We start from the raw sequence: 26,753 nt of genomic DNA on the forward strand, positions 1-26,753 counted from the left end.
TATAATCATATACTAGGTAGTTTCAATGGTCCACGAATGTTTGCCTACATAACAATCGGATCAACAGAGATAAAGTTTTCTAACAGTTCAAAGGAGGACAGGAAGCACTTCTTGTGCGCTGGTACTCGACCAATAGGTAAGACACACCGCCTTCCATAGCGGACGCGAACGATTACACATATATCCACCAAACATACCAATAGTACTGATACTGAGTTATTACTCGTGCCCCACAAAATGATATCATATATATATATCGATATTAAACCTTGTGCTCCAGACTAGACGACCAGACTGCAGGATGAAAGAACTAAAAGATTAAATAATATTAGATGAGTCTGTTCGAAGGCATAACTTTGAACATACATGTATAGCTATATAATATAAATATATTAAACATAGATATAGAACAGAAGATAATTTACTTTAAATGTAAATTTAAAACGTTTCGTAAATACATCTTAAGTGAGATTCTACCGTCACTCAATATATATATATATATATATATATATATATATATATATATATATACCAATATATAGTGCCAGTTACGCGGTCTCGGTAGTTTTCAGACTGTACTTACGAGGTCAATATAAAAAACGGGGTCTATATACAACCCCGCATTCTAGGCTCCTTTAATTACTATGAGGGGGGTGTAGGGGAGGTAATGCAATCAAATCTCACAATAAGGTCTTAAATCGAAAACCACAATCACGTCTGAAATTGAAATTGTATATACCTCGCAAATAAGTTCGCTATATATTTCCTTGTATAAGACGTTAAATAAATGGCGTGTTCATAAATAACAATATATAAGGTACCCTTATATACCTTAATTCGTGTTAATATCGGATAAAAAAGGGTATGGAGATACAGGTTTTTTATGTGGGAACCCCATAACCTATTTCTAAATCAGAGACCCCGTAACTTGCCTTATGTGTGAATATATATATATATATATATATATATATATATATATATATATATATATATATATTTCTGTAGTATGCTAACATATCAATAATCAACGTGAACGCAAAGATCATGTAGCGTATAAGCATATGGCAGAAAACGCATAGACTGCGTTAAACCCGCAATCGTGATGCACGCATATGAATGGCAATTTGGAGATGTGCCTTATTTTATTTGATCAATTTAGCCACAACCACAACGTCTACAACACAAGCTTCATCACCGAAACCAAGTTCAGTATCACTGACGTCGACCATACCCAGCACAGCAACGTCATCAGCACCCTCGGCCGAAACACATACCACAGCAGAAAAAATAACAGAGTCGACAGATAGATAGATAGATAGATTTATTTCGGCAAGGAATGCATACAAGGGCATTTACAACATGTACAAAATATAAAATATAACATACATGAAAATAAATATACCATTACATACATACCAACACCAAGGATAACACAAAAATGGGTAAACCCATATTTCCATTGTGGTCCTTTGAGCTGGTGGCATGACATAGAGTGGCACTTAAATATTACACAAAATTACATCAATAAAATGACCAACATAATTTAAATAAATATATTAAATACTATGCATGTATATCACAGACCATTTTGATACTTAAGATATCACAGATATCATTATTAATTATGAGATCCTAAAAATACACTATTAAAAAATGTGTAAGAAATAAATTAGATATCACAGATAGCATCATTTATTACACCATCCTAAAATACATAGAATAAAAATGGAGAATGCATAACATTTTTGAAAGATAGGATCAATTTAGAAAAAAAATTGCTGACTAAAACTGATTCCTTAAGCCGAAAAAACAAACAATACACATACAAAATTACAGATTTTCTAATAAATTATTTTTTAAAGATGACTTAAAAACAGGCAATCTGTCAATCTGTGTAATACTGGAGGGTAAATTGTTCCATAATGAGCAACCCGTGTAACAAAAGGACTTTGACCCGAAACCTTTGACCCTGGGGACAGCAAATGCACCTTTTTGAGTTGACCTGGTCCTGTATGAATGAATAGAGGCCTGCGGGATAAAATGTTCTCCCATATAGTCAGGGGCCAAACCATTTTGAATCTTAAAAACATGGCAAAGAACAATCTGGTCTACACGTTTATTGACTGGTAGCCAGTTGAGCAAACGAAAATGTTCTGGCCCAATGTGTGCCCTTGCATCGAGACCTAGAACGAACCGCATTAACTTATTCTGGGTGGTTTGGAGCTTATTTTGTAACATTTTTGTGAGACTATGGTACCATATAGAGCAAGCATAATCAAAATGACATTGGATTAAAGACATGACAAGAAGTTTCTTGGTTTGCTGAGTGAGATATTCTTTTTTTCTATATAGATATTTTAACCTGGAGTTGGCCTTCTGAATGACTGAACGAGCCATGGTATCAAAGGACAAAGTTTGATCCAATGTAGCCCCTAGGTATTTGACTGAAGATGTAGATTCAATAATGGTACCATTACAAGAAATATCAAGAGAAGAGTTTGACCTGATTTTATGCCTAGAACCAAATAGAATAGACTCCGTCTTACCTAAATGCAGAGACAACTTATTGTCAACCAACCACTGACTAACCAGATGCAAATCTTCTTTCAATAACCTTTCAATATCAGATTTAGACCTACCAGACACCAGAATACCTGAGTCATCTGCATATAGGAGGAGCTTATTTTTAACCACAGCAGACATATCATTAACATAGATAAGGAAGAGCAGGGGACCTAGAATTGACCCTTGTGGAACCTCTATGTTTACACGAGGTGATAATAAAATACAATTGTTATAAAAGTGATGCAATATCTATATTTGTGAGAACCTGAGTGTTAGCAACTTTTATCTATTATATCTCTAATTTCAACGATCTCTATACCTATTACGTTTGTTCTCCAGACATGACGGTCAGACTGCCAGAAGAAAGAAAAAAAAAATAATGTTAAATAATATTAATTGTTTCTGTTCGAAGGCATACAATTGACAATACGTGTATGGCTATATAATAAACATATATTAAACATTGATATAGAACAGAACATATTTTACTTTAAAATGTAAATTTAAAAAGTGACGTTAATACATCTAACGTGAGATTCTACCGTCACGCAATACTTTATTAATGCAGTATACTTCATGAAAAGATAATGTAGCGCATGAGCATATGGCAGAGAACGCATAGACTGCGTTCAAACCAAACTGATCGTGATGTACACATATGAATGTCGATTAAGAGATGTACCTTATTGTTTATGATGATTTAGCCACAACCACGGCGTCTTCAAATCAAGCTTTATCACCAGAACAAAATTCAACAAGCGAAGCGCCTAATGAAGCATTTGCAGACTCTTCACGAGGTGATAATAAAATACAATTGTTATAAAAGTAATGTAATGTTTTTTATTTGTGAGTGTTTGTGTGCATACGTGTGTTTGACACCTGTTCTTGTATTTAATTTCGAAATAAAGACAAATCACTCGCTAAAATGATCCGATACAAAGAATACCAGATAAGAGTCAAACACAGCTAAGTTTATTTGCTAACTGTAGCACTTGTCAAGATTCGGTTCCTTTTTCTAAGCCAGCACTAACCTTGTATTTTCTATGTTTTATGCTAGGTCCTTCAACTGCAGCTACAGCAGCAGGAGTTTCAGTTGCAGTCGCGCTTGCGGTAGCAGCTGTTTTGATCGTTGTTGGTCTAAGAAAAAAGTAAGTTTATTTGCAGATTCGTGCGGTACAATAACATTCACGTTTATACTCTAAAATGTGTTTCATTGACTACAGTATGAACAAAATTCGCCGTTAATACTGAATTATCACTTTTATTAAAGAAAGAAACGACACAAGTATATTTTATCATATTGTTTTATATATGAAGGTAAAATTATTTCAGTTTGTTAAATACTTTTCCTACTTAAGATGCATTTTTAAAATAATATATTTGTAGAGGGAAATTGTGCTTCGCAATCACAAAGGGTTCGACATATGAGAACACTGACTGCAATCACCACATGTCGTTAGCGACGATAGATTCCAAACCAAACGAATCCTACCCTGAGTCTACACAAAACGGTTCCTTTCACGGCCCTGTGTCAAACCATACATATTGTGAACATCATACCAAAACTGGAACGTCTAAGGATCTATGCACCTCAACGGACACATGCGTGGCCTCTCAAAACACCAATAGAAAACTGGGACTTGCAGCATCAGAGGTTCACAGCTACTTTGTCTTAGAAGCTAATGGCAATGCAAATAGCGATCCAAAGAACGTATTGCATGCAAATTCCGTTCATGCAAACCAAGGTCGTCGGTCGACCGATGAAATGCCTTCAAACGAAGCTAATCCTTATTTTGTGTTAGAAAAACAGACAACTCTTAACTCAACATCAATGAATACAGCAAATACACGTGATTTGGCTAACGATGATAGAGATATGTATCAAGAGATAGATTCGAGTGACACATACGCAGCCATTGATGATTCACGAGATGACAACAACGATTATGATTACACAAACAAGGCATTTAAGCACTCAAGAATGGACTTCTCAGACAACGTATACAACCATCTAAACACTGCTGGCGACGATTATGATCATGTTGGCAAAGTACACAACAAACTTTAAAGCAAATGCCTATGACGTTACGTCTAGTGCCGTGCAAATATAAACAAGGCTACGAACAACCAACTTCCCGTATGTTATATCACGGAATTCAGAGAGTCAAAAAATCAAAAAGGCAAATTGCCAAACTTAATTAAGCATTTTTGAAGTAAGGTAGTTTTAACTGCTACCTTTTCCTTCTGTTAAGAAATTAATAAGCATAAATACAATTGTATTGATCGTTAAACAAATAATCATCTCAAAAGCTCATTAAGTTTGGTATAGAAAGGATTCAATTGTAACACCTAAAGGCGTATACGCCAGTTTAGTTTCACGCAAATTTGATTTACTGCAACACCGGGTTATGCTGTTTCGGACAATGATCCCATAGACTACACAAACGTACTTGTAACGACAGGGCATGTCTTGAATTAAAAGAAATAGTTTGTATTTCTTTTAATTTGAAGATATGTGTATCGCAAGTTAGACTTGAGTGAAATGGAAGCTTTTTTCAGCTTGAAGCGTGTTGTTATTGAATGATCATATCTTTTAAACATGGCACTACTATATACTTGAATATACATTTAATATACATGTAATTGAAATCATAAGGTTCATGACATATTCTGTTTAACAATCGATCGCACTTATATTTCAGCAACTTTCTAGTTGTAATTTTTCAAAGAGCGGCTAAAGATATCAAATTAACTTTATCTGGTTTTGTTTTAGAGTATTTACTAGCTAATAGCTTGTTTGGTTAATGCATTAAGATGATTTCCTGTGTATTGTGCTATTCATAGATTGTCTGTTACGTGTTGTTCCATGATAAATGTTTAATATGCTAGTACTAAACCAGCATTTTCTATTTATTTACATGTAATACAACTTTACTTATAATATATTGTGTTGAACAAACTGAATACTGTTCTGCATTATACTTGTTTTCATACATGGTTAATGGGACATACTGCATTGACTCCACAGCTTTTCAAAAGATAGCATAACTTTGTTAGTGAATGTACATAAATATTCGTGTAAGTTTATTACAGTGTTTTATAATTTCTTATTGTGTTACTATTCCTATACATGCAAATAAGTGATTGAAGTGTTTTTATCGCAATACATTACCATTTACCTTGTTATATATGTACTCGATACATGTATATATACATCATTTACATGCTTCTGCTATCGGCTAAGCATAGAGAGGCAATCATTTAAATACGCTCATATGATTACTAATACATCTTTGTTTGTATTATGTGTTATTGGCATGTGTAAATAAAAAAATATGGATGATATAACATTTTGCTTGTTTGCATTCAAATCGTTACTATTCAGCCACAGTGTATGAAGTTCAGACTGTAACTAATGAATTGCTACAAAATGTAAGTGTTAAGTGGCGACAGAATTTCAACTTAGCGACATAAGTTTGCCAGAGAACATTAAAACCGTCGAGATACCTGTATATATGAATCTAATCTAAATTGATCACATCACATTCTTTCATGTTAAATCAACAGCTTAAGCAAGCTTTAGTTGAATTGAGACATTTGATGAAACAACCTGTTTTCTGGGTAGGACCAGTACTTGGTGCCTTAAGTGTGATCTAAAAAACACTCCCACTTAAAGGGACCGTCAACCGCGATTGACGAAAAAAGAAAAATTATAAAATACCATATTATTTGAAATTATTTGTTTATATTGATTAAGTATCATGACTGGTATATTACATTACTTGAAAAAAGTTGTCAAGTTTTCAAATTTTCAGTATATTCGGTAATAAATTTTACTGGGTACAGGTACCAGGTTACTAACAGTTAACTATAAATAACGCAAGTAGATTGATCATCATCGTCACGTGGTAAACCCAGGAATGCAAATTGTGCATGCGTAGCGAATTGTTTATATTTTATAATATAAAATGATCAATCTACTTGCGTTATTTATAGTTAACTGGTATTTAGATTGCATCACCTGGAAGATTTTGTTTTAAATTACGAAAAGAGATTTAAGTTACTCGCTCCAAACCTAGATGTCGTCTTCTTTCTCCGACTGTCAGGGTTGTCATTATTTCGTATAGACGATTTCTAAAAACACGGATTTGATGCAAATTGTTTTTCTTATATCCTGCATTGACCGGATCTTATAGAGTATTTTATGTCTATAACAAATCACTTTCGCCCACATTTGTAAAAAGATGCCATTACATTACACAATCAAAATAGCGCTATATGTATACACATTCATGCACATAAAATGTACTACCTTTATTTTCGAAATGAAGGTAAAGTCAAATGTGTGTTAACAAAATGAGGCGGAAAGGGCATTTGTATGGCAATTTCCTTGTGATTCTGGCACAGGTGGTTAGCGTGTGGCTATGATATTAATTAGTGAAAACATCATTTTGAATGATAAATAATCATATTATAACGAAAAATCAACTTTTCTGAAGAAAAAAAAAATCACTATCAAATATATATAGATAACAAGGTATTCAACTCGAAATCACCCGAAAACAGGGTGCATCGCTTTGAAAACCTTGTAATATATATATTTGATAGTGAAAATTTGTTTTTTTTTCAGAAAAAGTTGATTTTTCGTTAAAATATGATTATACATCATTCCAAATGATGTGTTCACTAATTAATATCATTGCCACACGCTAACCACCTGTGGATTCTGGTGGTATGGATTTTACACGCGCTTGAACAGACCGAAAAAAAGGAGCGGGCCTGTTTTAACTCGTCGGATAAATGGCAGTAATGGGTTTGCCAAAATAAATATGTCTGGTAAATTATGTGTATACTGTATAAGTTGGCGATTGATTTCTATTACTGTACTAGACTTGCGACACCTTAAGGGTTTCGCGGGATGGAATGAGTGGGAACTAAAAAAATGTGGGTTCGAAAATTTTGGGTAAGAAAATGTGGGAACACAAATTTTGGGTACTAAACAAATGTGGGTACGAACATTTTGGTTACGAAAAAAAATGTGGGTACGAAAATTGTGGGTACAATGGGTCAATGTTAAGGTTTTAGCATGGCGGACGCCGGACGGCGAAAAGACACGACACGACACGATGAGCTAGCTATGACAATACCTCAGGTATTCTCCGAAAACAGCCGATCGCATATGCATAAGTCAGTGAGTAATACTCAACAAGACTATTGTCAAGCAAATTATTTTGTCCCCTACCGGCTCCACCATTGTCAGAATTTATTTTATTTTTTTATTTATTGCCATAGAAACCAGAATTTTTTACATAGGAGCAAAATGAAATCACGTGCATAATGTCCTTATTGCCATCTATCCATGTTTCAAGTTTCATGAAAAAATATTAAGAACTTTTAAAGTTATCGCAGGATTCAGAAAAGTGTGACAGACTGACTGACTGACTGACGGACACACAGAGCACAAACCATAAATCCCCTCCGGTAAAACCGGTAGTGGACTAATAAAAGCTAGGCACGGCGTATACAATCAGAACCACTGGGTCGAATCTGCTGAAACTTGGCCACATTATAGATTATAGTCCAAACAAGCTACAGAATGAGCGTTTTTGGACCTGACAGCGTAAAACATTAACCAATAATGAACAGCACAAAATGGGTCATTTTGTACAAAAAATGTAAACTTTGAGTGGCATTTAATGACCTTTAGACATCAGAAAGTTGCAAATTTTTAATATTCTGCACACTTCGACTTGTTTTTTTTTACAAATTTAGAAGCATTTATGCTTGGGATGTATATAAACCCTGTTATTCAGTGTCAAATTTTGCCAAAAATCACAATACAATCCCAAAAATGGCTAAGCAGCAATGCCCCTTTAACATTATTCCTTATATTTAATTGTATTGTTTAAAAAGATAACTGTGTATATTTTATTATAATGGCTCTGTATATCACACATGATAGGCCACTACTGGGGCTTGAACCCAGAACTCATCTCACATTGTAAGATGCGTTTTTCAATTAAACTACAATGACTGTATCTTGTGAAGTAGAGCCAACATACACCCACATACCGGTAAGTGAAAAAATCATTCTGTCCATATATTTGTACTGGGCAATAGTGAAAGTCTTTTTCCAGGTTTTCCCTGATTTCCAGGTTGGCTGGGAACCATGTTTAACTATGATAAAATGTTCTTTAGATGCCATGTGTATTAATATATAGGTCTATTTTTCTGAGATATTAATGAAAATGCCTTTGGGTATGTGGCGAATATTAAAAAAATCTGCAACTTGATATATGGTGCTAACACGGTAAAATTGTATGAGCCCAAATTATAATAGATGAATGCGTATTATGCTTCTCAGCTTATACTATGACGACATGTTCATACAATGCCATTTTCATTAATATACATGTATATGCCAAATTTAATGAAAAAGACTTGAAAATGTGTGTCGCAAGATACCAAGTAAGAAAAAAAATCAGCATTTTTATGTAGGGTCATCACACGGTAAAATTATTTATGCCCAAAATAATAATAGATGAATGCATATTAGGCTTCAATGTTGCTTATACTATGACTACTGGTTCATACGATGCCATTTTTATAAATATCTATGCCAAATGTAATGAAATAGACATGAAAATGTGTGTTGCCAGGTACCAAGTAAGAAAAAAATCAGCATTTTTATCTAGGGTCTTCACACGGTTAAATTATTTGTGCACAAATAATAATAGATGAATGCATATTAGGCTTCAATGTTGCTTATACTATGACTACTGGTTCATACGATGCCATTTTTATAAATATCTATGCCAAATTTAATGAAATAGACTTGAAAATGTGTGTCGCCAGGTACAAAATAAGAAAAAAATCAGCATTTTTATATAGGGTCTTCACACAGTAAAATTATTTGTGCCCAAGTAATAATAGATGAATGCATATTAGGCTTCAATGTTGCTTATACTATGACTACTGGTTCATACGATGCCAATTTTATAAATATCTATGCCAAATTTAATGAAATAGACTTGAAAATGTGTGTCGCCATGTACCAAGTAAGAAAAAAATCAGCATTTTTATGTAGGGTCTTCACACAGTAAAATTATTTGTGCCCAAATAAGAATAGATGAATGCATATTAGGCTTTAATGTTGCTTATACTATGACTACTGGTTCATACGATGCCAATTTTATAAATATCTATGCCAAATTTAATGAAATAGACTTGAAAATGTGTGTCGCCAGGTACCAAGTAAGAAAAAAGTCAGCATTTTTATGTAGGGTCTTCACACAGTAAAATTATTTGTGCCCAAATAAGAATAGATGAATGCATATTAGGCTTCATTAATGTTGCTTATACTATGACTAATGGTTCATACGATACCATTTTTATAAATGTCTATGCCAAATTTAATGAAATAGACTTGAAAATGCGATTCGCCAGGTACCAAGTAAGAAAAAAATCTGCATTTTTATGTAGGGTCTTCACACGGTAAAATTATTTGTTCCCAAATAATAATAGATGAATGCATATTAGGCTTCAATGTTGCTTATACTGCAGGGGTGGCGAAATCTCAAAAAACTAAACTTGTCCACGGACAACCATTTAGGAAATTTAACTTGTCCGTTGCTGAACAACACTTGTCCGTTAATGTTTATATAAATTATAAACGCATTTATTGATTAATGTAAAACACTGTGGAATATACCAAAATGAGTATGATTTTCTTATTTTGTTTATAGTTGTATTTCAATAGTACATTCATTATAGCAGTATATTATAAACAAAATAAAGACTTTCTAAAACTTTTAATCTTGCAAAGCTAGTGTAATTAAAACATGTGTTGAACATAGTACATCGTAATCTTAACAAATTAAACTAGTCCAATATGTGGACCTCATCAGACCAGGGCTCGAAATTAACACTCGCACACTCGCAAAATGCGAGTGAAAAATACTGATTGCGAGTTAAGTTTTAAGCCACTAGTATTTTTTTGCGAGTAAAGAAATAGTGGGAAAAAACTAGTAATATAAATGCACTCAACGTCATGAACGCTAAACCGTAGGTCAATTTATAGAACGTCTATGTATGCAGAAGCGCGCACCTTGTATGTAGACTGGTATACTTATAGTACAGATACGCGGATAGTATTGGAACAAAGAACGTTAAACAGTTGACTATTCACATTTGTTCATTGAACTTGCACAGACATGGCGTCGAAGCCAAACATAATTAGTTTCATTTTGCCTACAGACGGAAATAAAAATACAAAAGATAAAGTAAAGTTAACCGTTGATTTGTATTTTGGTGACGTCGCACTCAACACACAATATCATAGCTGATTTTTTTCAATATTTGAAAACCCATTAAAAATATCCCAAACTAACACTTAAACTTTGTTTTCTGAGTGAACACACTGCAAAATTTGCGAGTCTGTTTTTGATTTTGCGAGTTGGTAATAAAGCAGCTCGCAATGTTTTGCAAGTAGAAAAAAAAGTTAATTTTGAGCCCTGTCAGACTGAGGCTCCGCTACTGGTAGCAATTTGATTATCATCAACTGGTACATGTGTAATCATTGAAAATCTGTTAGCCAAGTTTCTTGAAAAGTTCTGGTGCGTTTACTTAGATAATATTTTTTATCATAATCTTTCTTAGTTTTTTTGGGAGGTGGACTGCTCAAAGCTTCGGGTTTCTGCTCCGTTGTTGAAGATTAAAAAAAAAAGTTCCATTTTTTACCATTAAAGTCGTCTTAAATAACAAGGTATACCGTGTTTTGATTATCTTACTTTGATACTTTTTATTTCCGTCTGATTGTAAAAATAAAGAAACCAGTCTGTACACTGTCTAACAGTCGGGCCAAATGTTTAAAATGCGGCATGCTCCTGGTCTCTTATAGAATTAGGGAGATCACTGCGCAGCAGAGTGCCCGTATTAAAACTTGATTGCTCCGCAAATAGCACTGACAATGTAATCGCATGTCAAAATCCGGTTTTGTAAAACTTAATTACAGCTTTAATACAATGTATTTTTTTTGTATACCTGGACCCGACTTTTAAAAAACTTGTTGTCCACGGACAACTTAATTGAAAAAAATCAGTTGCCCAGACAAGCAAATGTACGACTCGGGCAACTCGGACATTTGATTTCGCCACCCCTGATACTATGACGATATGTTCATAACTTCATACAATGCCATTTTTATTAATATATATGCCAAATTTAATGAAATAGAAATGAAAATGTGTGTCACCAGGTACCAAGTAAGAAAAAAATCAGCATTTTTATGTAGGGTCTTCACATGGTAAAACTATTTGTGCCAAAAATAATAACAGATGAATGCATATTAGGCTTCAATGTTGCTTATACTATGACTACTGGTTCATACGATGCCAGTTTTATAAATATCTATGCCAAATTAAATGAAATAGACTTGAAAATGTGTGTCGCCAGGTACCAAATAAGAAAAAAATCAGCATTTTTATGTAGGATCTTCACACTGTAAAATTGTTTGTGCACAAATAATAATACATGTAGATGAATGCATATTAGGCTTCAATGTTGCTTATACTATGACTACTGGTTCATACGATGCCATTTTTTAAAATATCTATGCCAAATTTAATGAAAAAGACTTGAAAATGTGTGTCGCCAGGTACCAAGTAAGAAAAAAATCAGTATTTTTATGTAGGGTCTTCACACAGTAAAATTATTTGTGCCCAATTAATAATAGATGAATGCATATTAGGCTTCAATGTTGCTTATACTATGACTACTGGTTCATACGATACCATTTTTATAAATATCTATGCCAAATTTAATGAAATAGACTTGAAAATGTGATTCGCCAGGTACCAAGTAAGAAAAAAATCCGCATTTTTATGTAGGGTCTTCACACGGTAAAATTATTTGTTCCCAAATAATAATAGATGATGCATATTAGGCTTCAATGTTGCATATACTATGACGATATGTTCATGCAATGCCACTTTTATTAATATATATGCCAAATTTAATGAAATAGAATTAAAAATGTGTGTCGCCAGGTACCAAGTAAGAAAAAAATCAGCATTTTTATGTAGGGTCTTCACATGGTAAAATTATTTGTGCCCAAATAATAATAGATGAATGCATATTAGGCTTCAATGTTGCTTATACTATGACTACTGGTTCATACGATCCCAATTTTATAAATATCTATGCCAAATTAAATGAAATAGACTTGAAAATGTGTGTCGCCAGGTACCAAGTAAGAAAAAAATCAGCATTTTTATGTAGGGTCTTCACACAGTAAAATTATTTGTGCCCAAATAATAATAGATAAATGCATATTAGGCTTCAATGCAGGGTTGGCATATTGACCTGTTTTGGCATCAACAAGCTTTATCAATTGGCCCTCAAATTTTGCACATAAACGCTACACGATCAACCAATATGCCTTTTCATTTCAAGTTGGAAAGCAATTTAGCCCTTATTCGGCCATAATAGGGTGGAGGATCGATTTAAAATACAACTATTCCAGATACAAAAATATTAATTCATTTATTTAATGCACTTATTTTCTTCTCTTTTGCTACGAAATGACCAGTCATATTTTGCACTAGCAGATAATATTTCTTTTTTTACATATGAAAGGTAAAAAGAAATTCAAGCAGCATTTTATAATACAAATTTAAAAATGCACTAAATCGTGCACTTAAAAACAATATTATTGTGATTCTGTTATTTATAATCATATTAATAATGCCTCATTTTTCTCCATTTTATGGTTTACTATCTATTTTTCCCAATTTTATGGTTTATCTTGCTTATTTTCTGAATTCAAAAGGCACTGGCTTAAAAAAACTGTCTATGCATGTAACTGTATATTGAAATCTCATTATGAGTGATTATAAATGCATGATAAAATTCTAACATGTTATGTTATAGATAAATCTATATTGTTTGTAATTTTTCCTAAACATTATTAGCCACCGTTGTGGTCAAACATATTTTTTTGTTTTATTAATGACGTTGTTTCACAGATTACTGTAACAGAGCTACAGATTAGGTGCGCATTTGTGTAAATACCCAATGTAAAATTGCCGATTACGCATAGAAAAATAAAACCATGCGTTCCGAAACCCAATTGAAATTGTCGATTAGGCATATCATATTTTTCCTTTGCATATTGAGTAAATCTGTCCCGGAAATACCCTGGTCCGAAATACCCGGATTCTTTCCGCTTTGTCCAAGCGCTTTTAGTATACGTGTTATTGTTGTGAAAATGTAGATGTTAATGTTATACTTGTTATGTACAAACTGACTTAAAATAAAATTTGTATTTGTATACCATGTGCTCAAGTGTTTTCAAATTCAGAATGACATTTCCCGGTATTTTAGAATATTCTGGCTTGTGTTGTTAACAAATTGTAGTGTAAATACAAACTCAAAGTAAATATTTAAAACTACCCGATTCACACTGAAATCAGTTTTATAATTCACCAGACGTATGTTGTTTATCACAAATAATAGATTTCAGAAAACAAAGGTAATGTTTACAATATCAGCAAAAGATGTCAAGGATGATCCGACCGTATCCAAATGAAAACTAGTCTTGGACAAAGCGACAATGGCTTCAAAATTGTGAATTTCAGACTGATGAGAGTTATTTTCATCTATTATTAGATGCATTTGAAACATTTAAACCTTAAAATATTCCTCGATGCAGTAATTTATATTCATTCACCAATATATGTAGAAATGTATCCAAGAAAATGAGTATTCTTTGATTTATAGCGTGACATAAATATGTTACGACTCTGGTTGACTTTCGATACAGAGTTGGCTTCAGAGTACAGGTATGTCAATACCATATAAATTGTACGCTGAAGTTTCTTTAGCTAATATTTTTCTCATGTTGACAGACCATTGACATTGCTGGGGTTTGTTGATTTAAAGACTTATTATCATCACGGGCAGAACAACATTATAGACATTAAACAGCGCGTCATTAAGTAGACAACAGCTGCACAACTGTATGGTAAAAGGTAAATATGTATCTTAATAATTATGTTGACAACTAGCTTACGTAGCAACGTCCGAAAATATGAAATATCCGACATGTATTTCAATATTTAAAATTCAAGATATAATGACGACTGAACTGTTTTACTTTAAGGAAAAAACGGTAAAACTATGTTGAAAATGAAACACAACAAACTAAATACTTATCTGTTACGGCTAAACGACTAATTATCCCAATATAACACTGTCATTGAATCGCACATTTCAATTATAATTATTCCCCTTGAAAGTTAATGCATATTGATATAACGAATTCATCAAACGTTATCAAACATTAGTAATTTGAATTGCATCGGATTCGCACAATATTATGTGGATGTAAATCCGATCCGGTTGTTGTTTATGTGTCAAGCTCATTTTGTCAGTGACTGAGTGAGATATATAATAAATTTCTTCCGTAGTAAAATCTACTGTAAAGTACACAATGATACTTACGTAATTCTGTCGTATCCGTCTGAATAAACATCCGCTGCACAAAATATAGACATTTGTATTAATGATAATTAAACACAATCATATTTTCTGTGTTTATTGAATTAATAACACTGAGTTTCTTTGTCGCGTTACAAGATGGCGGATGTCTAACGCTGTTTGTGAAGTGACGTCACAATGTTTATCTGTGCGCGTGCCCTTTCCCATAAAAGTATTTAAACACAAAAAACTCGAAAACTTGATTTTTGCCAGGTATAACGCCTACGCCAACAGGTAGATCGCATTCTTGTCCATATACATGTCAAATTTCAGCAAACGTGCTGGGCCAGTTTTCAAGGCGCTCAAATCGCAGTGATTTGCCCCAGCTTAACGAAACTTAGCCCCCTTTATCATTCGTTCGAATGAACGTCATCAATGATGACGTCCAATACATCACTCATTCCATACTAGACTTGCGACACCTTAAGGGTTTCGCGGGATGGAATGAGTGGAGAGATGAAATCAAATTGAAAATCGATTATTTCTAAAAAAAAATGGTACGAAAAAATATGCGGGTAGGAAAAAAAAACAAATTTGGGTACGAAAACAAATTTGAGTACGATAAAAAGGGTACAAACAAAATAAGGGAACGAAAAAACTATTTTGGTACGAAAAAAATGGGTACAAATAAAAAATAAGGTACGAAAAAATTTGTGTACGAAAAAAAAATGAGTACGAACAAATGGGTACGAAGAAATTTGGGTACGAACAAATTTGTGTACGAAAAAAATGGGTACAAAAAAATCTGGGTATGAAAAAAAAATTGGTTATGAAAAAAAATTAGGGTACGAAAAACTATTTGGGTACGAAAAAAAAGGTTCAAATAAAAATTTGGGTACAAAAAAAATTGGGAACAAAACGAATTTGGGTACGAAAAAAATTTGAGTACGAACAAATGGGTTCAAAGAAATTTGGGTTCGAACAAATTTGTGTAAAAAAAAAATTGGGTACGAAAAAAAATTTGGTTATGAAAACCTATAGGGAACGAAAAAATTAGGGTACAAAAAACTATTTGGGTACGAAAAAAAAGGGTACATATATAAATTTGGGTACAAAAAAAATTGGGTACGAAACAAATTTGTGCACCGACGGACAGACGAAGCGGCGACTATATGCTCCCCCTAAAAAATTTGGGGGGGAGCATAATAAACAAGTTATGGCAATTTAAAGGTAGTACGCAAACTTAATAATAGATTTATCAATTATATGCTTATTCTAAGTGAAAACAAGGGACAAAATTGTCACAAAACCAGGTTTTCATTGTGAAAAAAAAATCTGATAAAGGGAGAAAACTCAAACTGAACTTTTGAAATGACCAAAAAAAATTAACCCCCTTTGAAAGTTTTGTTTTTTTTTTAAATGTATTTTTAGTCGTGGCGGCCTTGACATTGGAGATATTGACGTGATTCTTTCGTGGGACACACCGTCCCATGATGGTGAACAAATGTGCCAAATGATTTTAAAATCTCACAATGAATGACATAGTTATGGCCAGGACAAGCTCATTTATGGCCATTTTTGACCTTTGAACTCAAAGTGTGACCTTGACCTTGGAGATATCGACGTAATTATTTCGCGCGACACACCCTCCAATAATGGTGAACAAATGTGCCAAATGATTTTAAAATCTGACGATGAACGACATAGTTATGGCTCGGACAAGCTCATTTATGGCCATTTTTGACCTTTGAACTCAAAGTGTGACCTTGACCTTGGAGATATCGACGTAATTATTTCGCGCGACACACCGTCCAATAATGGTGAACAAATGTGCCAAATGATTTTAAAATCTGACAATGAACGACATAGTTATGGCCCGGACAAGCTTATTCCGCCAGCCCGCCAGCCAGCCCGCCCGCATTCGCCAATCTAATAACCAGTTTTTTCCTTCGGAAAACCTGGTTAAAAAGGCCATAATTGTTACAAAATGCTTGATACAGTTATCTGCTCTTGTTTATACATTGGGGTCATGTTGGTTAATAAGCAAAATACATGGTGTATGAACGCAATATGTCAAGGGACATAAAAAATATTTGAGGTCATATGCAAACTTTAACATAGATTTATCAATAATATGCATATTATTCTAAGTGAAAAAGGGCCTAATTCTGTTAAAATGCTTGATACAGTAAATGAGTTGTCTGCTCTTGTTTATAGATTGGGTTTATGTCGGTAATGAAGTATGCAAAAATAAAAGCAATTTGTCAATGGACATAGGAAATATATTTGAGGTGGTAAACAAACATTCCAATGCGCAAGCCGACGCCGGGTTGAGTAGGATAGCTCGACTATATATATTTCATATATAACAGTCAAGCTAAAATGTAAATATACCATAAACAACAGGCTAACCTCAATCACAACTTTAATGCAATGCTTATAACAATAGAGATACAATGATATGCCAGGGATTGAAACTAACTGTTTACTATTGTGGGCAACCATCTTTAGTATTTTGGTTGCCCAGATAAAGAATAACGAGCCCAGAAATATGAACATGTGAATATTATACATTCTTTTAATAAAATAATAGATAATTAAATACATTTGCTGACAACACATGTTCAATGCATGATGTTTTATTATGAGCCTGAATTGAATCATGTCCTATTCCTAAATAATGAATGTTATTTAACTAGTATTGATCCATGGTGATCAATTGTTTTTCAATTTTTATTGCAGTGAATTGTTTTAAGCTTTAAAAAAAAGAAGTTTACCAACTTTTGAAATTGAGTTGCCCAGGCCAAAATCTACTTGCCCCGGGTTCACGGTAAACCACTTATTTCCATCCCTGTATGCTCTTCATTTTCTGTTCTTCCATCGCATTCTCAAAATTAAATTTAAAGCCGATATTTTTTAATAACATTAGTATGAATTACTAACCATTATCACCCAAAAAACAATTTTACAAAGCTGTAATCCCGTCGTAGAGATTTAGTTTACTATTATCAGTGTTCTCTTTAAATACCGGCTGCTAGCGATCTTGCCGGTTACATTAACTCTTGATGCCGGCTACTTTTCCCAAATATATCAAGTAAATGTCACAAATGCTTTGGTTTTACTGCATAGTTGCCGGCCATATAACTGGCTACTCAAATTTTTTTGGAAAACACTGAACTATGCATGACAAACACACAAAAATTAAATACATCTTAGATTCATTGTAAAAAATAAATTGACACTTCCAGCTTGTCGTCACTAAAATCCAAAGATTCAAATAATTTTCCACGAGATACGTCAACAATTGCGTAATCAAATGAATGAAAAATAAAAGTAAAGAAAGCCGGATTTTACATAAATTTCAGGTTGAAACACAACAAGGTAAAGGTAGTCGGTGAGATATAATAATAATACAGTTAGTAAGGCTCGTACCCTGGGTACGGTAAATATACTAAAACATACCCGGGAATTTTAACACTAAATCGGTTGTTGTCGGCTATTTTGTAAAAATTAATTATGTTTACATTTATGTCAATTTTCTGTTAAATGGCATTTATACAATGTATTATCAAAACTCATTTTTACAATCATTAATGTGATTCAATTTAAAATCTTAAATTGTTTAAAGTCGCGTCATTGTATGACGTTGTCAAGTATATTTTCCGCGATGTCGCACGTTCACTTTTTACCATCATAGATTTTTTTAAAGAAACATTTTTTGGTTTGCGAGGTCCGTTAAATGGGGAACACCATATTTGGTATTTATATTATGTTTTAACAAATAATTCATGCTGTGTAATAAATATTGTATAAGATATTTCGATATTTATTGAAAATGTTTCAAATTGTTATTTATGAAACCTTTTATTCTAATGAGTGTATGCTATCATATTATACTTCGAATAGCAGATCTGTTGTACTTTAATCGTATTATTCATTCTTTATTGTTAATTTCATTTATTGTAGAGAATCGTCAATGTTACATCTAGTCGCCAATCCTTGTCGTTAGTGTTAGTTTTCAATGCTTGTTATCATTGCCGTCAATGTTAGTCGTCAATCCTTATCGTCATTATACATGAAGGAAATAAAAGCAGAAACAGAGACGTATTCTTGATTACTTGATTATTCCTACGGCGTCCTCTCAACACTCATACTAAAAAGCATGTTGATGCAGATTTTTTTTAAAGAGAAGTTTCTTTAAGGTAAACAATATAGTTTTACTTTAAATCGCTAGCATGTTTAACGACATCGGATTTTTGGCAGATATACAACTCGGATACAATCTAATATTTGCGGGTATGTTTAAGTTTCTTTACCGTACCCGGGCTACATGTAAGTAAAGTTAAGAGTACCCGGGGTACATGTACCGGTAAGTAGTACCCGAGCCGAGAATGTCAATTGAAGGTGTTAGAGATGCATTGAACCATAAGATTAAAAAGGGTAATTAACCACGGGCTTATTAAAATTAAAACGATGACATTACATTGTACCAGCTGTTTATTGTTGTATACTGTAAGCTTGAAATATTTTAAATAATGTAAACAACTTACCTTGTATAAAGTTGGCACATTGTTGTCAGGTGTAGAAACTATTATACTTATTTCTGTTAAGTTGCACTGGCTGAACCAAAAGAATTATGTAGTCGTTTCTAAATAATCACGAAACAATCTACTAATGCATATATGCTTGCCAGTTGCTGAGTTTGTGCATTTCCATTCATTATACTATCGGCCTTGGCAAACAGCGTAGACTCAGATTAGACGCCGCATGATGTCTGCTATTTGGTACGCAGAAGATTTGCATATCCACGGGTGTTTTATGTCAAATGTTATGGTTTTTCAATAGATCGTATACTTATCTACAAAACAGCGAATTGGCGTTCACTTGACATCATTTTTAATTATGTTATTTTGTGAATAATTTCTCGCGATCTTTTCGCCTTTGGTCGACGCCGTCTGCTATTTCAAACGATGAAGATTTCCATATCCACTGGCGTTTTTTTATGTCAAATGTTAGTGTTTTCCAATGGATCGTATACTTATCTACAAAACAGATAAGTAGCGTTCACTTTACATCGTTTGAGATGATTTTTTTTGTAAATACTTTCTAAGCGTTCATTCTGACGAAGTCGACCATTTTGACGGGTGTGAAGAAATACCGAATTTCCCGTAATTACCAAAATCCGCAGAAAACCACGAGATCCGACGAAATCCCCATTAATATTGATTGTGTATTGAAAAACTGCGTATTTTAATATAGATCGTTGCGAAATACACTGAAATCACTAATGAAACATTGTTTTATCAAAGTTTGATTTCGGGGATTTCGGTAGGACTTCGGTATATCCACATACCGCATTTTGTAAATCCGGTTTTGTCAAACTTGCGAAACTTTTTCGTGATTTAATCAAAAAACTAGATTTTTCCCAGGTATAACGCCTACGCCAACAGGTAGATCGCATTCTGGTCCATATACATGTCAAATTTCAGCAAACGTGTTCGGCCAGTTTTCAAGACTCCCAAATCGCAGTGATTTGCCTCAGCTTAACGAAACTTAGCCCCCTTTATCATTCGTTCGAATGAACGTCATCAATGATGACGTCCAATACATCACTCATTCCATACTAGAGTTGCGACACCTTAAGGGTTTCGCGTGATGGAATGAGTGGAGAGATGAAATCAAATTGAAAATCGATTATTTCTATAAAAAAAATGGTACGAAAAAATATGTGGGTAGGAAAAAAAACAAATTTGGGTACGAAAACAAATTTGAGTACGATAAAAAGGGAACGAAAAAACTATTTTGGTACGAAAAAAATGGGTACAAATAAAAAATAAGGTACGAAAAAATTTGTGTACGAAAAAAAATGAGTACGAACAAATGGGTACGAAGAAATTTGGGTACGAACAAATTTGTGTACGAAAAAATTGGGTACAAAAAAATGTGGGTACGAAAAAAAAATTGGTTATAAAAAAAATTAGGGTACGAAAAACTATTTGGGTACGAAAAAAAAGGTTCAAATAAAAATTTGGGTACAAAAAAATTGGGAACAAAACGAATTTGGGTACGAAAAAAATTTGAGTACGAACAAATGGGTTCAAAGAAATTTGGGTTCTAACAAATTTGTGTAAAAAAAAATTGGGTACGAAAAAAAATTTGGTTATGAAAACCTATAGGGAACGAAAAAATTAGGGTACAAAAAACTATTTGGGTACGAAAAAAAAAGGGTACATATATAAATTTGGGTACAAAAAAAATTGGGTACGAAACAAATTTTTGCACCGACGGACAGACGAAGCGGCGACTTTATGCTCCCCCTAAAAAATTTGGGGGGGGAGCATAATAAACAAGTTATGGCAATTTAAAGGTGGTACGCAAACTTAATAATACATTTATCAATTATATGCTTATTCTAAGTGAAAAAAAGGCCATAATTGTTACAAAATGCTTGATACAGTTATCTGCTCTTGTTTATACATTGGGGTCATGTTGGTTAATAAGCAAAATACATGGTGTATGAACGCAATATGTCAAGTGACATAAAAAATATTTGAGGTCATATGCAAACTTTAACATAGATTTATCAATAATATGCATATTATTCTTAGTGAAAAAGGGCCTAATTCTGTTAAAATGCTTGATACAGTAAATGAGTTGTCTGCTCTTGTTTATAGATTGGGGTTATGTCGGTAATGAAGTATGCAAAATATAAAAGCAATATGTCAATGGACATAGGAAATATATTTGAGGTGGTACGCAAACATTCCAATGCGCACGCCGACGCCGGGTTGAGTAGGATAGCTCGACTATATATATTTCATATATAACAGTCAAGCTAAAATGTAAATATACCATAAACAACAGGCTAACCTCAATCACAACTTTAATGCAATGCTTATAACAATAGAGATACAATGATATGCCAGGGATTGAAACTAACTGTTTACTATTGTGGGCAACCATCTTTAGTATTTTGGTTGCCCAGATAAAGAATAACGAGCCCAGAAATATGAACATGTGAATATTATACATTCTTTTAATAAAATAATAGATAATTAAATACATTTGCTGACAACACATGTTCAATGCATGATGTTTTATTATGAGCCTGAATTGAATCATGTCCTATTCCTAAATAATGAATGTTATTTAACTAGTATTGATCCATGGTGATCAATTGTTTTTCAATTTTTATTGCAGTGAATTGTTTTAAGCTTTAAAAAAAAGAAGTTTACCAACTTTTGAAATTGAGTTGCCCAGGCAAAAATCTACTTGCCCCGGGTTCACGGTAAACCACTTATTTCCATCCCTGTATGCTCTTTATTTTCTGTTCTTCCATCCCATTCTCCAAATTAAATTTAAAGCCGATATTTTTTAATAACATTAGTATGAATTACTAACCATTATCACCCAAAAAACAATTTTACAAAGCTGTAATCCCGTCGTAGAGATTTAGTTTACTATTATCAGTGTTCTCTTTAAATACCGGCTGCTAGCGATCTTGCCGGTTACATTAACTCTTGATGCCGGCTACTTTTCCCAAATATATCAAGTAAATGTCACAAATGCTTTGGTTTAACTGCATAGTTGCCGGCCATATAACTGGCTACTCAAATTTTTCTGGAAAACACTGAACTATGCATGACAAACACACAAAAATTAAATACATCTTAGATTCATTGTAAAAAATAAATTGACACTTCCAGCTTGTCGTCACTAAAATCCAAAGATTCAAATAATTTTCCACGAGATACGTCAACAATTGCGTAATCAAATGAATGAAAAATAAAAGTAAAGAAAGCCGGATTTTACATAATTTCAGGTTGAAACACAACAAGGTAAAGGTAGTCGGTGAGATATAATAATAATACAGTTAGTAAGGCTCGTACCCTGGGTACGGTAAATATACTAAAACATACCCGGGAATTTTAACACTAAATCGGTTGTTGTCGGCTATTTTGTAAAAATTAATTATGTTTACATTTATGTCAATTTTCTGTTAAATGGCATTTATACAATGTATTATCAAAACTCATTTTTACAATCATTAATGTGATTCAATTTAAAATCTTAAATTGTTTAAAGTCGCGTCATTGTATGACGTTGTCAAGTATATTTTCCGCGATGTCGCACGTTCACTTTTTACCGTCATAGATTTTTTTAAAGAAACATTTTTTGGTTTGCGAGGTCCGTTAAATGGGGAACACCATATTTGGTATTTATATTATGTTTTAACAAATAATTCATGCTGTGTAATAAATATTGTATAAGATATTTCGATATTTATTGAAAATGTTTCAAATTGTTATTTATGAAACCTTTTATTCTAATGAGTGTATGCTATCATATTATACTTCGAATAGCAGATCTGTTGTACTATAATCGTATTATTCATTCTTTATTGTTAATTTCATTTATTGTAGAGAATCGTCAATGTTACATCTAGACGCCAATCCTTGTCGTTAGTGTTAGTTTTCAATGCTTGTTATCATTGCCGTCAATGTTAGTCGTCAATCCTTATCGTCATTATACATGAAGGAAATAAAAGCAGAAACAGAGACGTATTCTTGATTACTTGATTATTCCTACGGCGTCCTCTCAACACTCATACTAAAAAGCATGTTGATGCAGATTTTTTTTAAAGAGAAGTTTCTTTAAGGTAAACAATATTGTTTTACTTTAATCGCTAGCATGTTTAACGACATCGGATTTTTGGCAGATATACAACTCGGATACAATCTAATATTTGCGGGTATGTTTAAGTTTCTTTACCGTACCCGGGCTACATGTAAGTAAAGTTAAGAGTACCCGGGGTACATGTACCGGTAAGTAGTACCCGAGCCGAGAATGTCAATTGAAGGTGTTAGAGATGCATTGAACCATAAGATTAAAAAGGGTAATAAACCACGGGCTTATTAAAATTAAAACGATGACATTACATTGTACCAGCTGTTTATTGTTGTATACTGTAAGCTTGAAATATTTTAATAATGTAAACAACTTACCTTGTATAAAGTTGGCACATTGTTGTCAGGTGTAGAAACTATTATACTTATTTCTGTTAAGTTGCACTGGCTGAACCAAAAGAATTATGTAGTCGTTTCTAAATAATCACGAAACAATCTACTAATGCATATATGCTTGCCAGTTGCTGAGTTTGTGCATTTCCATTCATTATACTATCGGCCTTGGCAAACAGCGTAGACTCAGATTAGACGCCGCATGATGTCTGCTATTTGGTACGCAGAAGATTTGCATATCCACGGGTGTTTTATGTCAAATGTTATGGTTTTCAATAGATCGTATACTTATCTACTAAACAGCGAATTAGCGTTCACTTTACATCAGTTTTAATTATGTTATTTTGTTAATACTTTCTCGCGATTCTTTTCGCCATTGGTCGACGCCGTCTGCTATTTCCAACGATGAAGATTTCCATATCCACTGGCGTTTTTTTATGTCAAATGTTAGTGTTTTCCAATGGATCGTATACTTATCTACAAAACAGATAAGTAGCGTTCACTTTACATCGTTTGAGATGATGTTTTTTTGTAAATACTTTCTAGCGTTCATTCTGACGAAGTCGACCATTTTGACGGGTGTGAAGAAATACCGAATTTCCCGTAATTACCAAAATCCTCAGAAATCCACGAGATCCCACGAAATCCCCATTAATATTGATTGTGTATTGAAAAACTGCGTATTTTAATATAGATCGTTGCGAAATACACTGAAATCACTAATGAAACATTGTTTTATCAAAGTTTGAATTTCGGGGATTTCGGTAGGACTTCGGTATATCCACATACCGCATTTTGTAATTCCGGTTTTGTCAAACTTGCGAAACTTTTTCGTGATTTAATCAAAAAACTTGATTTTTTCCCAGGTATAACGCCTACGCCAACAGGTAGATCGCATTCTTGTCCATATACATGTCAAATTTCAGCAAACGTAGCTAGGCCAGTTTTCAAGACTCCAAATCGCGAGTATATGCCTCAGCCTTAACGAAACTTAGCCCCCTTTATCATTCGTTCGAATGAACGTCATCAATGATGACGTCCAATACATCACTCATTCCATACAGAAGCGTCTTGTTATTACAAAACACTACAATAAAGGCTGCTATTTAGTTTATTTATATGCTTGTCATTAATATATTATATATTGTAAAGGCTATTAATAACTTATTATAATATATGTAATTTTAAAGTGCATTATATAGGTTATTTTATGGGTTTGAGTGGTCATTTCAAAGTCTATATTGGCATTACACAATATGTGTTTACCAATTATACCGCCACATGCGAATAATTATTGAAGGTAATCATTGTTAAACTGCGTTATTCGATTAAAAACGTTCTGAACACCAGCTTGAGAAAACAATTATCTCCCAGATGCCTTCATTCCACTTCATGTTTTCTATCTCTAAATTAGAACAAAATCATAATGGTTCCGTAACGTTTAAATAAGATTTAATTCCATCAAAATAAATTCAATCAAATTGTAGTGATCAAGATTGTTTCAGAAAATTAAACACATCGGGGTTCATGGGTCTTTTAATGGGCTGGCCGATGAAATTCATTTTAACACAGCCTTACACATTGCAAATATGTTATCTATAAGGGACTTCTCGACAGATTTCAAATGTCATTTAAAGCCACACACTTTGAAATGAAATACATGTTAATCAATACATAAAGATGCAATTTGAATTTGAAAGTGTGCAAAATTGTTATTAAATCTTTACCCTAGTTAGAAAGTAATGTATTTTTTAATCTTAAAATCGAAAGTAGGATTTCTATACGTATACGTCCATTTCGACAAACGCGATTATTTTTTTTTATTTTAAAAAGACGGATTTCTACCTTCTTTCCACCATATATAAACTAATTGGCCTAGAGAAAATATGTTTCTTATTTATACTTAATTTACTATGCCAAATAAGTTGTGTTTCTTTAAGGCATTAACTTAAAATTTCCATACAGTTTAAAATAAAAACAATTACAAGAGAAAAAACATAAACAAAAAAAGAACGTGACATACCCTATCGTTCAAAACAGGCTCCACCTGAAGCAAATACAGGCTTCCGCTACGCCACGCATTATTTTAACAAGAAGATAGTTTGAACGAGCCGTGTTGTGTATAAAAGGGGGTATAATGCATGTATGTAAAGTGACGTCAAATATCAGCCTGTGCAGTCCATATAAATGTATACTAATTAGTGACGACACTTTCCACCTCAACTGGATTTTTGCTTAAATGTTACTATCTTTTCAACGTAAAGTACAATAAAAGCGGAAAGTGTCGTCCTTGATTAACGTCTGCGGACTGCACATGCTTATCGCTTATGCATTACACCCCCGTTTCACAGAGCACTGTCCCAATGTTTTGGCGGTATTTGCATGCTAATCTTCGAATAAAAACGCGTAGCGAAGCTTTATGGTCGTCCGTTTTAATTGATCATACTATATAAAAGAAAACAAATCTTAAAACGGATTGTTATTTTGCGTGTTTTAAGAATGTGCACACATTGCGGTTTTTAATATAATTGACATATAATCGTATTGGCTGTAATCAGATAGTATTTAAATATAATTTACGTGAGAGTTATCGTAATATAACGGTGTACGCCTACATCAATAAAGGCATTGAGAACTTCTTATTCATGTGTAATATTATTGAGACTAAACGTCATCGAGGATTCCATCGCC

At 33.3% G+C, this 26,753-nt stretch overlaps 1 protein-coding gene across 1 annotated transcript in view; it reads left to right on the forward strand.

Moving 5' to 3' along the window:
* LOC127832404 (uncharacterized) overlaps positions 1-5,893 on the forward strand; it is a 17,469-nt gene extending 11,576 nt beyond the window's left edge. The window contains exons 7-10 of the mRNA XM_052357867.1: positions 17-136; positions 3,270-3,362; positions 3,623-3,713; positions 3,952-5,893. Coding sequence (XP_052213827.1) covers positions 17-136; positions 3,270-3,362; positions 3,623-3,713; positions 3,952-4,633 — 986 coding nt within the window. The 3' untranslated portion in view covers positions 4,634-5,893. The remainder of the gene's footprint in view (positions 1-16; positions 137-3,269; positions 3,363-3,622; positions 3,714-3,951) is intronic.
* The last annotated feature ends 20,860 nt before the right edge of the window (positions 5,894-26,753 follow it).

Source organism: Dreissena polymorpha, chromosome 5 (assembly GCF_020536995.1).
Source record: "Dreissena polymorpha isolate Duluth1 chromosome 5, UMN_Dpol_1.0, whole genome shotgun sequence".
NCBI lineage: Eukaryota > Metazoa > Mollusca > Bivalvia > Myida > Dreissenidae > Dreissena > Dreissena polymorpha.